We start from the raw sequence: 16,751 nt of genomic DNA on the forward strand, positions 1-16,751 counted from the left end.
AACGTCTGAGAAATAAAATGTTTGTCCTCCTCTCATCAGTCCCACATCACTGATCAATTAAAGAGTCAATTATGAGTTTTGGTTCCACCTGTCCACCTGCATTAGTCCAGTGTGAGTTCACTCAGATCAACATCACAGACACGTGTGTGCACAGACTTCCAGAAGACTTTCACAATAAAAGCCTTGAAGAAGCCAACAATAAAGCGCTACAATTCAAAGAGACTAAATCATAATGTGATCGACACCAGATAGAAATATATATATTTTTAATTTAATGTTTCTTATCAGCTCTGAGGAAACTGAGGAAGTGTCTGGGTTTTATCCACAGTGAAACACAAACATGACACAACTGTAGTACATCACACAGCTGTACAGGTTTATATTGTCCATGCAAACAAAAAGAAAAGTAAAGAGAGATGCTCAGAAGCAGAGGGATGGATTTTTTTCTGCTTCTGCACAATCAGGATGTTTTACTATCAAATCATATGTGTAGCTATATTTGTGATTTGTAACAAAAACTCAGCCTCCAACAAAAAAAGCAGAGCAAGGAGGAGGAAGGAAGAGGAAAAGGAAGAGGAGGAGGAGGAGGAAAGGAGGAAGAGAAGAGCAAAATAAAAGAGGAGGAAGAGCAGGAGGAAGTGGAGAAAACACACTGGGAGAGGGAAAGGTAGGAAGGTTAAGAGGACAGGAAGGAGGCAGGGTGTAAGGAAAGGATTAATCAAAGGAAAGAAACGAACACAAGCAAGAAGAAGAGGAGGAGGAGGAAGAGGAGGAGGTGGAAGAGAAGGAGGAAGAGCAGGCACCTGTGCGCTGCGCCAGCGCTCCTCCCACTGCTGCTTCTCCAGCTGTGTGTGCTCCACAGTCAGCTTGAGGCTGGACAGCTGGGTCATGAGCGACTGGTAACACACATGGAGAGAGTAAGAGATAGAGAGCTAGAAGAGAGAGAGAGAGAGAGAGAGAGAGACAGGAAGAGAGTAATGACAGGGTTGATTGAGAGATGTGGAGAAAAGAAGAGCGGGGAAGAGAGTGAAGAGAGCAAGCCACAGAGAGAGAGAGAGATGGAGGTTAATAGAGAAGGAGAAGAGGAGGAGGAGAGGATAGAGAGAGTGGAGGAGGGAGAGGAGGAAGGAAGCAGTGTAAGCACAGAGAAAGCAACAGCAGTTCGACCTGCGTCAAGTTAAAAAGTGACAAACAGGGAGTTAGGAGAGAGAAGTGTTAATATGTCAGTCTTTGATTATTGATTATCATTTGTTTTTCTGCTTTTTGTGTTGGGACATCAATTCAATGAATGAAATATGTTTAATTAATTAATAAAATGTCATTCTGGAGAGAAAAAATCTGCAAAAAATCTAATTAATATCATGTTTTTTAGTGAAAATCAAATGCAATGCTCTCATGTCTGCAAAAATCGTCACTAATCGTCTTAACCCTACTGTATGTCGCTATTTGTATTTGATACATGAAAAAAATACATGAGTTTTTCAGACCTCTACATCCTCACTGTGATTTTTTACCCCCTGAAAACCTAATGTATACAATCAGATACATGCAATGATCAGATAATCCACCAGTGCAGTTATTTATGCACCAGCAGCTCTTCACTTGGGACATCCAATATGGCCGCTGTCAGTCAGCGACCCAAAATTTGTTTTCTCGTGGATATTTTTGCCAATTTTGAAAAAAGATAACGTAAGAAAAACTTTCAAATTGTTACTGAAACTTCAATAGGAATAGTTACTGCATCAATGCAAAGTAAAACTACTTAATATTTCATAACTTATTTTATAGTAGAACCGTGTTGAAAATGTGTGTACCAAATTAGATACAGTACAGCAGGTATATAAGGTAATTTTCTATGCAAATCTGATATGCATTTTTTAAAATTATTATATGTTTTCTAATTATTTGTCAGAAGGTCCAATAAAGGGTCCAATTTCTAAATTTGGTTCAGGCTGTTATACTACACTGCAAAAACTCTTACCAAGGAGATTTGTCCTATTTCTAGTCAAAATAAATCTCATTATACCTATAGACTCATCACATAAAAAAGTAGCTTGTTTTTGACACTTTTTACTTCTTTCAAGCCTTTTTTCACTTGAAATAAGTAGAAAAATCTGATAATGGAGCAAGTTTTTCTTTCTTATTACAAATACAAAAAAAATTGCTTTCACTGGCAGATTTTTCTACTTGTTTTAATTTGTTTGAAACAAGTGAAAATGATTAAAAACAAGTACATTTTTAGGTGATGAGTCTTATTTAAAGTGGAAAAAGAGATTAGTTTTGACTAGAAATTAGACATTTTGACAAGAAATAAGACAAATACTCTTGGAAAGATTTAGAGTTTTTGCAGTGTATCACAGAGCTCTTCATCAGCTGCACATCTGTAACCATGCACCTGCAGCATTAAGCCATGCAGATGTTCAGGCTTTGATCTAAGACGATAAGCTGTGACCTCATGACCTTCGTTACCTCCTCCTCTTCCTCTCAGATGTACATGTGTATTGTAGTAATGACTGTAAAGCTTCACTGTAATGGGATCACATGAACCCTGCAGCTGTGTTTATTTACATTACTCATCTCCGACTGATTATTGCACATTATCATTAGCGTCACTTTTCTCTCCTGACACTGAAACCTTTTATCTGTTCTGTTATCGTCGTCCTTCTGTATATACTGTGACCCATTTGTTCCCAGACTGGCTAATGTAATGATACAGATGTTTAGGTCGTGTGTGCAGATGTTTTTTTTTTGGGGGGGGGGGGGGTTGCGTGCTGCTACGGTACACATACCTTTGTTGCTCTTAGCTTCCTCTCATATTGGCTCTTCTCTCCCTCCAGCTCCTCCACTTTGTTTTTCAGCTGCTTCACCTCTTGTAATAAATCCTGCACCAAAACACACACACAAACACACAGTTTAATGAATATTTCTTCTTATTTTCAATGCAAATATTCATACTTGTATTGCTGAACGGTTCACAGACGGGAGGGTTTTCAAACGTCAAGGTTCACATTCAGTGCAGTTATAAAGGTTTTCCAAGGGGCCGAACAGTCCAGAGGTTAATAATAAACAGGGAAAAACCCGATCCTCCTGAAACAGACACCACAGCGTGCAGTTATCAGCAGCCAGGGGAGAGAAGGAGAAGAGGAAGAAGAAGGAGGATGAACCCAGAAAAGCCATCCAGGCTGCCGTGAGGTTACCGCTGTCCAAAGGGGGAAACAAACCCTGTACAGCGCGATGTGACAAAGAGAGCGTGTGTGTGTTTGTTATACAAACCGTTAAAATGACCAATGATCATCCACCTGGTCGGTGCAGGAGGAAACAAACGGACAGGAGGTAAAACTGTAGTTGTTAGTAGAGGGAGGAACCACCGTCATGCAGGCAATCAGATGAAAACATTATTCCTGATCCAAGAAAAAAAACAAAAACAAACAACCCCCAAGGCGACAGGATTTATAAAAGACAAAATCCAGATCAGGTTTGAAACACGTTTTTTTTTTCTTCCCCCAAATGCTTCAAATACTTGAGGAGAAAGGTGCAACAAAATCTGATTTATTATGTCTTTCATCATCCGACAAGAGGAATGTTTAAAGGGATAGTTCAACATTTTGGCAAATTGGCCCATTGCCATAATCGCTATAGTCATACTGTAGCAGTCGGTTTGTTACCTTTAATTGTCGGTGCAAGCTGTTTTTTAGAACGGCGGAGCAGAGCCGCGAGCTGCTCAGAGCTACGCTACGGAGGCTAATGGGATTTCTTGGTTTCCCTCATCAAAACTCATCAAATACAGTTTGAGTTGTTTTTGAGGTAAATGCAGAGACTGCTTGCTGAAAAACTGTCCCTGAAGGCAACACGCATCAGCAGTTTTGCATGAATTTACCTCAAGAACAACTCTGTCTGGTAACGTTCTGTTATTATCTCATAGCGTGGTGAATGTGCAGGTCACAACTTGTCCACCAGAGCGTTTTGGAGTTGTTGGATTGTGTATTTGATGAGTTTGATGAGGGAAACCAAGAAATCCCATTAGCCTCCGTAGTGTAGCTCTGAACAGCTTGCGGCTCTGCTCAGCCGTTCTAAAAATAGCTTGCACTGACAATTAAAGGTAACGACTGCTACTGCCATGACGGGATTATGGCAATGGGCTCTATGAAGTCATATTTTCATATTTTCAGCTCAGCAACTCCTCAAATGTTTGGAGGCATTTGGAAAAAAAAAAACCAATCAACAGTCTCCAAATCTGCAAAGATCAGAACCAGAGTACAGCGCGACCCCAGCGTCCTACAATGAACACACACACACACACACACACGACATTACACACACATGAGACACGTTTTCACGAGAGGATGTTAGTTTGATTCTGTGGAAAATATATCCAAATACCGGGTGGTGTGTGGACGGGTTAAACAAAAGGGGAGGAGTGAAGAAGAAGTAGGAGAAGAAAAAGAGGAGGAAATGATGGAGGGGAGGAGGAGGAGGAGGAGGGGGAAGATGAGTTCATCCATCAAGTCTCCCTACGTGTACAGTCCATTGTCCTCCATTGTGCATCCACGGAGCGTCAGAGCCGGAGCGCGGTGGCTCCAGCGGCTCCGCCCCCTGCTGCGCCTCCTGCTCCTCCAGCGCCCGCTTCTCCTGGATGCGAGTGCTGATCTCTGCCTGAAACTTGCACATCTGCTCCTGGAGCTCACTGATGAGATTTACTACACACTGAGGAGGAGGGAGGAAAGGAAGCAAGGGAGGGAGCGAGGATAAATGAAGGGCAATGGAGGAGGAGGAGGTGAAGTGGTGAGGTGAGAGGGAAAGAGGAAGAGGAGGAGACATTAACCTCGATGTTAATCTCTGTAAATATCTGGACCAGTTTGGTTGAAACGTCTGAGCCTAAAAAAGAAAAACTTCTTGATTAGAGGAAGAAAAACATCACAAAGCAGCACAAATGAACACAAAGCGGAAAAAAAAAACTCCCTAAATATAAACATGAGACTTTCTGCCGAGGTGAGCAGCCTCAGGCCAGATGTGGAAAACATGATTATGGTGAAAAAAATAATAATTGTGGACATTCCTGGTAAAAAAAATAAAAAAAATGTGCACAACAACAAATATAGAGTTCAAGTTTTTCTATTGTATCTGTATCTCTCAGTCCAGATGACAAACAGATGTGTTGTTTTAAATCCAGTCTATCCTGCTGACAAGGTCTCAAATGTCCACACAGGGACATGATCCAGAATCTGAGCCCAGAGGCCGAGACAGAAGACGAAGAAGAGAATAACCAGAAACATCCATCACTGAAGCAAACATGGAAAACTTCACTTTTCTTTACTTTTCTGTTCTTTTCTTTGGAGTTTTGACATGTCACAACCTTCCTGGGGGGCTTGTGAAATCGTTTCTTTATCTGGAAAACGCAGCCTCATCGAATTCAAAACCTTGTTCCTGATTCTGAAAATGTGTTTTAGTGATTCACACGTTGGTTTCCTCTACAGTACAACACTTTTCTGCATTTTCTCTCTCTCTCTCAAATTGAATCGGACTTGTATTTGTCAGACTAGTGCGGACTAGTGAGGCCGATGCATATACGAACTGATGAAGCCCCTTGGATACACTGCAAAAACTCAAAATCTGTCCAAGAATATTTGTCTTATTTCTTGTCAAAATGTCTCAGTTTTAGTCAAAACAAATCTCTTCCCACTTAAAATAAGACTCATCACCTAAAAATGTACTTGTTTTTAGATAATTTTCACTTGTTTCAAACAAATTTTCCATTGAAATAAGAAAATCTGCCAGTGAAAGCATGTTTTTTGTGCTTGTAATAAGAAAGAAAAACTTGATCCACTAACAACAACTTCTACTTATTTCAAGTGAAAATATGCTTGAAAGAAGTAAAAAGCGTCTAAAAACAAGCTACTTTTTATGTGACGAGTCTTATTTTAAGTATAAAGAGAATTGTTTTGACTAGAAATGACATTTTAACTAGAAATGAGACAAATACCGTCACTCGGCTGGCCTGGGAACGCCTTGGGGTCCCCCCGGAAGAGCTGGAGGAAGTGTCCGGGGAGAGGGAAGTCTGGGGATCCCTGCTCCGACTGCTGCCCCCGCGACCCGACTCCGGATAAGCGGATGAAAATGGATGGATGGATGGATGGATGGATGAGACAAATATTCTTGGTAAGATTTTGAGTTTTTGCAGTGTAAGAGACATCTTTTCTGCATTTTATTTTACAGATTTTTTCCTCTTGTTCGCTCGTTCACACAGAGTTTGGACCAGAGACGTTTACAGGAGGACGCCAAAGATTGTGATGTGATTAGCAGATCCCCCTCCCCCCAAGTTTAAGGTGTTCATCAGACGTCCATGTGTGTGTGTGTGTGTGTGTGTGTGTGTGTGTGTGCGCTTCCCAGAGGAGGTGAAAGTGTTTGGCCCTCAGGAATGCTCCAAAGGGATGCCAGTCATTCCTCCAGCCCACCAGAGCCTTGCAGCTGTTACTACCCAAACACACACACACACACTCGCAGACACACACACACACTTTCCTGACAAAAATGCAGACCACAGTGAGTCTCCACTGTAACATAACCAAAGCCAAACGCCGCCGTTGTACATCGGATATGTCGGGTTTGGGTTCAGTATCTCATTACTACACCAACTGAGCGTCAACCTGTCAGTGTCAGGACGGCTCTGTTGGCCTGTTAGCCTGTTAGCCTGTTAGCCTGTTAGCGAGCGGCTGCAGCCTCCCTCCCTCCGGCTCGGAGCAGCGGCCTCGTGATAAACTAAACAAATCGAACCTGAGCAGATGAATGAGAGCGGCTCTTTATTCTCCAAACGCAGCAGCAGCAGCAGCAGCTAAATATACTTCATGTTCTTCAGCTACAACGGGACCTCGGTCGACCACAGTGATCCACACTGGAACATCTGAACGTCTACTGCTGCAAGGATGGAGGATAAAACTACTGATTGTGTCACCGGCGCCGCATTAGTTTTATATGAAATGTCATAATAACTATTGGATGGATTGACATGAATTATTATTAGACATTTACTGTAAGTCCTCAATCGTGATCCACAGATGTAATATATGAAATACACGTCCTTATATCAAGAGTGAAGATGCCACTTACTATCACACATCTACGTCCTCTCTATATAAAGATGTGTTTATGATATATATGCAAAACCAATAGTAAAATTTGTATAAAGACATCTACGTATATGATGAGTTTTTATTGATAATATTGGGATGCTTGATGTTATCGGCACAACATTGGTAATAAATAAAGGTCATTGTCATCATCTACAGATATAAACAGTTGATGTTTCTGGTTGACTGGGTGACGTGTAATTTAATGTTAACATGACGAGCTTCAAAGATGAAAAACAAAAGGCATATATCTGTATTTACATTGATAATCCACCAAAATTAGCTTTAAAATATTGGCAACTTGGCCATCAGCAAAAATTCAGTATCATGCATCCCTGGTGTAAGTAAGTTGTTAGGTATTGATATTTAATGAATTCATTATGCAAATGTTTTAAAATAACATATATAATCTATATATAACATATATTTACAGGCTTTGGGATGGATATATATATTTATGTGACTTAACATGGCGCCACAGCCTAGCACCCCAGGCTGTACCCTGCTGTCACCCTGTGTCTGGACAATGACTGGATGGATGGATGTCTTCAGTATAAGCAAACATACATAACTGTATAGGCCTGTATGTCAATATATGCAATTGTTCCAATGTTTATTAAGCTTAATATATAACTTTTATGCATATATTTTTCATTTTGTGTGTAGAAATTCAATAAATGATCATGATCTGTATTGTTTGCATATCAATGATTCTTATTTGCACCATTGACATTAATAAACTCTGTGTTGTTGTTGCTGCGGTCACTTTACTTCCAGAGCGCGACTGTGATTGAAAGTTTGAAAACCAACTTTCTGTTTTGTTGTCGTTCAGCAGCACGAGAGCAGCTCTGCACAGGAGGCAGAAACATCCAGAGTCACATCCTGGCACGTTGGTTTGCTGTGCACAGAGGTCGATGGCGCCGTGACAGCCGCTCCGCTGCAGGCGTCTGCGGCGTGAACGTCCTGCATGTTCACTTTGTGTCTGAAAACAATATCTGCACGGCAGCCTACGTCCTGTCAGCCTTCATCTCTGCATCTGTCACTCACACTGTCTCTCGTCTTGTTCTCTCTCCGCCCCGTGCCCTCTCTCCTGCCAGGCCGCTGCCCCCCACCCCCCTCTTCCTCCTCCTCCTCCTCCTCCTCCTCTTCCTCTCTCCGTCTGCTGCTGCTGCTGCTTCCTCTGATGCTTATCACAGCTCGTCCACGTGCGTGAGCAGAAAACGGGCATCTGCATGTCAAAAATGCTGCATCGTGTTTGTTCAATGAAAACACAGCCCTGGGTGCTGGATGCCTTGTGATAGATAGCACACACACACACTTTAACACACACATACACACACTTGAACACACACACACATGCAAACCACAAGAGCAGCTTCAGTATCTTGCGGTGCCAGTGGGAAGCAGCTGGATGTCACAATGAAGTCTCCACAAAGAAACTACTGACGACAAGCAGAGAGAGACTGCTCAACTGCACCGGCGTGTGACACAAGTTTCAAAGCAAAAAATATAAAAAAATATATATAGATAATAATAAAAAATGCTTAAATCTTTAATGCAAAATCATCAAAACTGTTCAAACTTTGGCAGAAACTGTGGCGTTCTTGCAGCGACCCGGTGGAAAAACAAGTTTCAGGGCCTTCAAAGTAAAAGACAGCTTCTATTATAAGGAACACAAGGCCTCACTCACTCAACACTTTAAATGACTTTTCTCTTTTTTTAAGAGTTCACTTTATGGTTTGGTGTCAGCTGTGTGTGGCAGCCTGTCTGCAGGGTGCTGTTGTTTCGGGACGTGTTGGATGATGAGTCCTGGCTTGTTTTAAAACCTTCACACGGAAGCTGGCGTCTCATCCAGACACATTTCATTACGACCTCTGCCAGTGAACTCAGACACGCCGTTTGTCTGCTGCTCACCGTCGGATCTGGCTGCGCTACGGCGTCGGGACAAACCTCCATTGATGGATGAGAGACTGAGGATGGTTATTGCATCATGTTCACTCACAAAAACCAGCTTTAACAACTTCAGATCGATGTTTTAGACATTGGAGAATTGGTAAAAGTGAAAAGCCATTTTTATTTATTTATCATTGGTGGCCCAAAGTTTGAGCTGCCTGTTTGAGGTTGTCCAGTATTGGCCTGGAAAGATACAAGTCAACAAACAGGCTGCATAATCAAACAAAAATGTATCTGAAATTACACAACGGCCCAGCGAGAGATCCTGATTTCTAGGGCTGCCCCCAAACAGTCGACCAAGAAGTCTATAGTCGACCTAAATTTCGTTTGTTTAGACGAATTCGGCGAAATAACCGGAAGTCGAGCAGCCGCCATTACTGCGGTGACAGCTCCCAGTCAGGCTGCTATGGGCTCTGTGTGCGAAGTGGGCATTTGAATGGAAGCGCCAAGAAGTGGACCTTTTCTCTTCTGTGAATATGTCTAGGAAGACTGGGAGGACATGTGCCGTCATCGGCTGTTCCAATAACTGCAGAAAACAACAACTTTGGAACAAAACTATATGCAAAATACACAGCCCCAGCCACAGCTGACTTGTACAACCTGGCCACCCTCCCTTCTCTCGGTTACTTCTACATCGTTCATGGTGACAGTGGATGGTCTGTGAAATTTGCCCGGCCCATCCGGAGCTCAGGAAATTCTGACCCTCAATCAGAGACCTGTAGCCTAATTGCTGTTTTTCTGGTCATCGGAGGCCAGGCAATCAATAAAATATTCTTGAATATCTACAACAAAACACAAAACATAAACACGTGTTTTGCTATGCTATATTAGTAAAAATCTAGTATATGACTGAACTGTGTATGAAAGGCTAGAGCTTTTACAGTTTTTTACGATTGAATAAACACTAAAATCTAAAGTTTTGCCCAATTATCAAAACCTTACACTCAAGGAGCAAAACTTGGCCCCAGATTTGCACCACTGTAAGCACAATGAGTCCGTTCACACTTTGTGCAAAACAATACACACCGTGATTTGAAACACTAACACACACGTCTATGCATTAGACACAGAAGTATATCAAGATGTCACTTCCTTGCAATTCTAAAGCACTGACTGTCAAATTACCACATATGAGCCAGTTGATTGAACACTGCCATCAGGTGTGCAAACACAAGATTGCTTAATTGTAGACACACCAATCAGGTTTAAGCACTATAAAAATGCAGCAGGTGAGTTCACCAAGCTTAACCAAAATGGAAGGAAGAGGAAGAGGAAGAGTGAGGATGAGAGGGGGAATCGGAGAAGGAGGAGAAGAAGGAGGCAGAGGCCGTGCCAGAGGCCGTGGCCGAGGAAGAGGAGGAGGAAGAGGAAGAGGAAGACCTCAAGCAGGAGTAGGTGAAGCTCAAAGGAGAAGCACATTGTGCAGACATTGTGTTTACAGTTGTGCAAATCCGAGCGATGTTTTGCAAATTCACTGTGTGCTTCACCCATACTACTCTATGCACTTAGAAGCAGAATTAGCCGAAAGTGTTTAAGGTTTTCAACAGCAGAGTGTAACTGGTGCAAACAGAGTTAAGTCATATGCAACGTGTGTGTTTCATATGGTAAAAAAATATGGTTTTGATAAGTTAGTGTATAGTTTTTACAAGAGTGGTTCATTTTGCAAAGGAGTTAAGGTGTTTTGCTAATTGGGTATGTGGTTGTGCTATTCGTGTGTTGGGTTTTGCTAAACAAAACAAAACAATCAAAATTGTGTTTATTCAATCGTAAAAAACTGTATTTGAAGGGCCACATACAGGAAGTTGTGACACTCACTCAGTTTTGTTTTGTTTTTTTACACGGCAGGTCTCTGCGATATTGCGGTTGTGAGACAGTTAACTATTAATATCCTGTCGGGCAAGAAATCTAAAATCAGGGATTGCTTTGAGAAGAAAAATGACGACCGCAAGAAGGTGACATGCAAACTCTGCAAATATATTATTAAATCTGTGACGATTAGTCGACTAATGGCCCTAAATGATGACGACTGGTCGATCAAGACGGGGAAGAACCTACTGATTTCCAATCAACATGAGGGTTGTGTTGCTCCAGAGACACCGCAGACTATAAACTCATATTCTCCAGACATTTTTCAGATTGTTTTAGCACAAGACCAAACAAAAATCACATCATCATCAATCTAAAGCCTGGAACAATGAAGTGCAAAATGATTAATCCAACTACAACACCTGCCAAAATAATCACAATATGATTTTTGCAAACTGCGCAACAACTAATAGCCTTATTAGCATTAGTGTAATTATCCATAATGAGCGTTTTAGTGATATTTACGTCTAATAATAGGACACTTATCGGAGCGTTTTGCTCAACGACGAGCTGACCACCCTGGAGATCATAACTGATCTGTAGAAACAGATGTCGTCCACATCAAACGCACATACCACCAATAACAGACCACTTCAGTCATGGGGTCATCTGCCATCAGCCAACAGGTGACATCATCATCACACAACAAACGAAGGGTTAAAAAAAAAAGGCAGTTTGTTCCAGCCAGGCATGTTTAAATATGTTTGAAGTCGCTAAACTGTGACTTCTAAGAGTTTAGCAGCCGATTTACTGTACCTCCAGCTCCTGATGCATCTGCTGCGGATTAAGGAGAAGATGCTGGAACATAAAATAAATGAGAACCCAAAAGAAACTTATCACAGCAAAAAGAAGGGAAAAAAAATAGATTTTGCAGATAAGAAACTTACTTAGAAGCCAAGAAAGTGTGTTTTCCCCAAAAAACCCAAATGTGTGTGTGTGTGAAACCATCTATTTTAGTTGTGACCACAGCAGCCAGATCGGTATGTTGTTACTTGTTGTTAGTGTCCCCCCCCCTCACTCCCCCCCCCATCTCTCTCTCTCTCTCTCTGGCTCGGACAATGAAAACATTGAAAACAGACAAACAGCAGACAGATTTATCCTTATACTGCGTTTCAGCCCCACTGTGTCCCTGCATCACCCTGCGTCCTCCATGTTTCCCCTCTGGTTCACAGACAGCGAAGACAACAGGACTGGAAGAATGCGCGCCTCGTCTTATTATACTTTAATTCAACAATAATGCAAAAAATAAATAAATAAATAAAATAATCCTTTTTTGAGGTTGAGCATTTCAGGGGGCGTTTGTTCATCCAAGATGCCACATGAGGCCTCGGTGGAGACAAAAAAACCACTGGACCTACAGTAACAGTGTTAGTGTAATTGTTTTACCCAGAAACAGGAACTAAAAAGGCTTTAAAAAAGAAAAAAGAAAAAAAAAAAGCACGTCAGAGTTTGAGTCTTATTTTCGTGACAACTGGGAGGATTGTAACAAGAACAGATAAACACACTGAGCTCAGTTCACCATGTTATTATTTAAGACGCGATCATATCACATTATACGGTTACATAACAGCATTAGATGAGGGGGAAATACGAAAACAAGATTAAAAGCCACGAGTCAGCTCTGGGAGGTTAGAGACGGTACTTTTAAGTTTTCCACTCTGCTTTTATGTGAGAATTCAAAGTCGCGCTGTGACCTGATGTTTACCTGTCTCAGGTAGAAATTACACACTGCAAAAACTCAAAATCTTTCCAAGAATATTTGTCCTTTTTCTAGTCAAAATGTCTCATTTCTAGTCAAAACTAATCTCTTTCCACTTAAAATAAGACTCATCATCTAAAAATTAACTTGTTTTTTAATAATTTTCACTTGTTTCAAACTAATTTTCACATGAAATTAGTAGAAATATCTGCCAGTCAAAGCAAGTTTATTGTGCTTGTAATATGAAAAACTTGCTCCACTGTCAGATTTTTCTACTTATTTCAAGTGAAAATATACTTGAAAGAAGTAAAAAATGTCTTAAAACAAGCTACTTTTTTTTATGTGATGAGTCTTATTTTAAGTATAATTAGCTTTGTTTTGACTAGAAATAAGACAAATATTCTTGGTAAGATTGTAACGTCTTTGGTTCACCATACAGTAGGCTACTGGTTTAGCTTTTTAACATGCTAATTGGCAGATATTTGATCACAAACCAATGGGAAAAGTATATTTTAACCCGATGAGACACAGATAAAGAGCTATTGTGAGGATTAATGAATGTCTGAACCAAACTTCATGTCAATCTTTTGAATAGTTGAGACATTTAAATGGCAGGACGCCTAATTATTAAGTGCTCTGAGCTAAATGCTATGGCCAACATGCTATCATGCTCGTAATCCAATGCCATCACGAAAGTATTCACCAGGTTTCCTCAGCATCTTCACCATCTCGGTTTAGCGTGTAAGCATGATAATATTTGCATACTATATTAGCACCAAGTAGTTTTCCAGGTATTTGATCATAAACAACTGTGAAAAGTCCAATTTTAACCTGATAATATGTTAAATTCAGGATTAATGGATGTCTGAAACTAAACTCATGTCAACCTTTTGAATAATTTAGATGATTTAATAAAAGACTGGCATCCCCATCCTTACAGGTTACGCCTGTAGTGTGGCTAAAAAATATTTTATAATGGGACACAATCACACAGTCTGTTTTTGGTCATTTATCTACCTTGCACATACGGAAAATAAGTTACTAGGCCTACTGAGAGATATTGAGGGGATAGCTATATTCAAATGCTTATCATAAACAATACAAAGAAATGTAGCCTTATATAAAACATGTGTATACAGTACTTGTGTGTTAAAGGTTGTGCAGCTTTAACCTTCTTGTATTGACAGTACAATGCAGCTGGATCTACAGTTCTGCTCTAGTTCATTAGGTTTTATCTAAGTTGTTGTTAATCTGTGGATCAAAGAAGCAGCAGCTACAGTTCTGGTTGTGTTGAGTTGAGTTGAGCAGCTTTACTGTAGCTCAGTGCAACACAAACACACACACACACACGTACAAACACACACACACGAGCCTCTCCGTACCTCAGCCTTGTTCTGCTTTGTGTCGGTCGTGTCCTGAGGTTGTTGTGCGTCGGTGTGCGTCTCCTCCATGCTAACCAGCTTCAGCTTGAGGTACGACACCTCGTCCATCAGGTCCAACTTCTGAGTTTCTAGCGACGTCCTGCTGATCAGCTCCTGGACAAAACACACACACACACACACACACACACACACACGCTGAGAGTTAGATGCATGGAAAACACTAAACACAATCCACGCCTCATAGGAAATGTCAAACACACACACACACACATGAATCAGCTCAGTGAAGAGGTCAGCATGCTGCTCCGCTCTACGACGGTCTTCCCACACTGAGGCCGGGGGCCCAGACCCCACCACGCTAAATATACACACACACTCAAACACACACACACACGGGCGAGCTGAGGACTCTATTAATAAATCTGCGCTTCTTTGGCATGGGAGAGAGAAAAAGAAAGTGTGTCTAAAAAGAGAGACAGAGAGAGGATATGCAGGCCACTCAACATGACGTGTGTTTTTTTCTCTGTAAATCACACAAGACACAGATCTCGTCTCGTTGCCAAACTCTCAGTGAGTCTGTTGCTTTCGTTTCCTCATCTATAAACTACATCCAATCCCACTTCCCTCTTCGCTTCAGTGCTAGTTTGTTGCTTTTATAAAAAAATTAATTAAAAAAAAGTCTGACATCCAAGTTCTTTCCTCCATCCGTGGTAAAAAACAAAATATTTCAGATGCAGACTGGGCCCAAAAAAAGGAATAAGAAAGAAAAACATGAAGTTAATTGTGTTTATTCCAGATTTTGTGCACAGCAAATTGTGATTTTACTGTGAAGAAAAACGACGTCTTGATGAAAATCAAGTCTTCAGGGACGTCACTCACTCATTCATACGCACATATTGACTTTCCCATTGTATTTTAACTGTGAAAATTCAAATAGGTCAAACTCAATGTGACCAAATGTAAATGCACGTGATGTAACACAACCATGAAGTCGATAGTCAGTCACGCTAACGCTCTGTGAGGCTGTGGTGCTTGTTTGCAGATAAATGATAATCAGTAACTATAATAATGATAATACAATCATCATCATCATCTTTATTTATGAAGCACTTTTCTCTTTCTTGACAAGGCTGCAAAGTGCTTCATAATAACATTAAAATAAACAACAAAACAGCACTAACACTGTAGAAATGGTCTTAACAGTATATACTGTAAGTATTTCAGGTAACACTATAGGCCGTTAACTGCGTCTTAATGATTAGAAATAGCCTAGAAATAACGGTCAATTTCATAGTAATGTGGAGAAATATAGCCAAGAAAGAACAATAAATTGGGTAGAAGCCAATAAATAATTGATTGAGTAATTGAAAATTGCAAGGACAATTTTTCTGGCCCTTCCCAAAAAATCAAAAGCATGAAAGTAATCTTTAGCCTTTATGAAAAACATGACATTACTATGAAATTGACCGTTATTTCTAGGTTATTTCTTGACATTATCACGTAATCATCACTTAATTAGTGGCCTGTTAATTAAAGGGTTACTGTATTTCACTATGAAATAATTACAAATAATAAACAATATATAACTAAAATGAAAAACAAAGCTATAAAGTTCTTTTACACTAGTATACTGCACTAATCCTGACCCATCTATAAAGGCTCATCATAATCATCATCATCATCATCGTCTCCCACAATGCAGCAGTGCAGTGGTCACAGAATGAAAACACATCATATAGTCAGTGTGCTTTAGGTACGACGACGGCTCTTTGACCACAGCGGGACACCGTAGCCTCCAAATGGAAAGATCACATGGTCAAACACATTGTGTCAACACCACAGCCTCAGACAGACAGACAGACAGACAGACAGACAGACAGACAGACAGACAGCTAATACCCCATAATCATTCCAGCTCAGCAAACACACACACACACACACACACACACACACACACACACACACACACACACACACACACACACACACACACACACACACACACACACACACACACACACACACACACACACACACACACACACACACACACACACACACACACAGAGAGAGAGAGAGTGGGGGAATCTGCTTAGTTATGGCAGCTGACTGTCAGTTTGCAGCTCCGGTGTCACTTGCAGCCGGCTAAGCTCTGGTCTTTAGAGCTAATTTATCAGGACTGAGTGGCCACAACTCAGCTGCCAAACATTTGCTTTCTCTAAATTATGAGCAGCAGCAGCAGCAGCAGCAGCAGCAGCAGCACGTGACTAATTATCCACTCCACAGCATTTACAGATCCTTTTATAAAAGAGCTGGAACTTCATCTCTGAAACGGAGCTGTGTCAGATACGACAGAGGTTCGACAGCAGAACAACTCACATCTGGACTGAAACACACAAAAGAATCTTATTTAAATAAAAAATAAATACGTTACACTTAACGTTACATTTAAAAAGTAAATATTCACATTTTGTCTCAGAAAAATGATGGATTTGATCGAGGATGTTAATTTCATCTCCATGTTAGTGTCAGATCACAGTTGTCTTATTAAGACTCCTCTTTATTCTGATAATTACAAATCATAAACACTTCACATCATCTCTGACCTCATGAGGTCGTTTCAGTCTGTCCTCAGTTTCCAATTATTCCAAATCTATCCCATAAAAGCTGTAACATCTGAGTTTCTTATCACTGGGCGGCGACAAGCTACAGTATAGATATAGATAT

The 16,751-nt window shown here is 40.8% G+C and overlaps 1 protein-coding gene across 6 annotated transcripts in view; it reads right to left on the bottom strand.

The window, feature by feature from the left end:
* The window catches only part of ppfibp2b (PPFIA binding protein 2b), a 105,009-nt gene that overhangs the window by 31,535 nt on the left and 56,723 nt on the right, over window positions 1-16,751 (bottom strand). For 5 of the 6 annotated variants that reach the window (XM_085780099.1, XM_085780098.1, XM_085780101.1 and 2 more), the window contains 2 exons: window positions 14,025-14,177; window positions 2,790-2,882 (listed from right to left, as the gene is read on the bottom strand). In XM_085780099.1, coding sequence (XP_085636225.1) covers window positions 2,790-2,882; window positions 14,025-14,177 — 246 coding nt within the window. Of the gene's footprint in view, window positions 1-2,789; window positions 2,883-4,515; window positions 4,705-14,024; window positions 14,178-16,751 lie in introns of all 6 variants that reach the window. The other variant, XM_085780103.1, reaches the window with a different exon arrangement.

Source organism: Trachurus japonicus, chromosome 6 (assembly GCF_045865225.1).
Source record: "Trachurus japonicus isolate A0001 chromosome 6, Traja_1.0".
Lineage (NCBI taxonomy): Eukaryota > Metazoa > Chordata > Actinopteri > Carangiformes > Carangidae > Trachurus > Trachurus japonicus.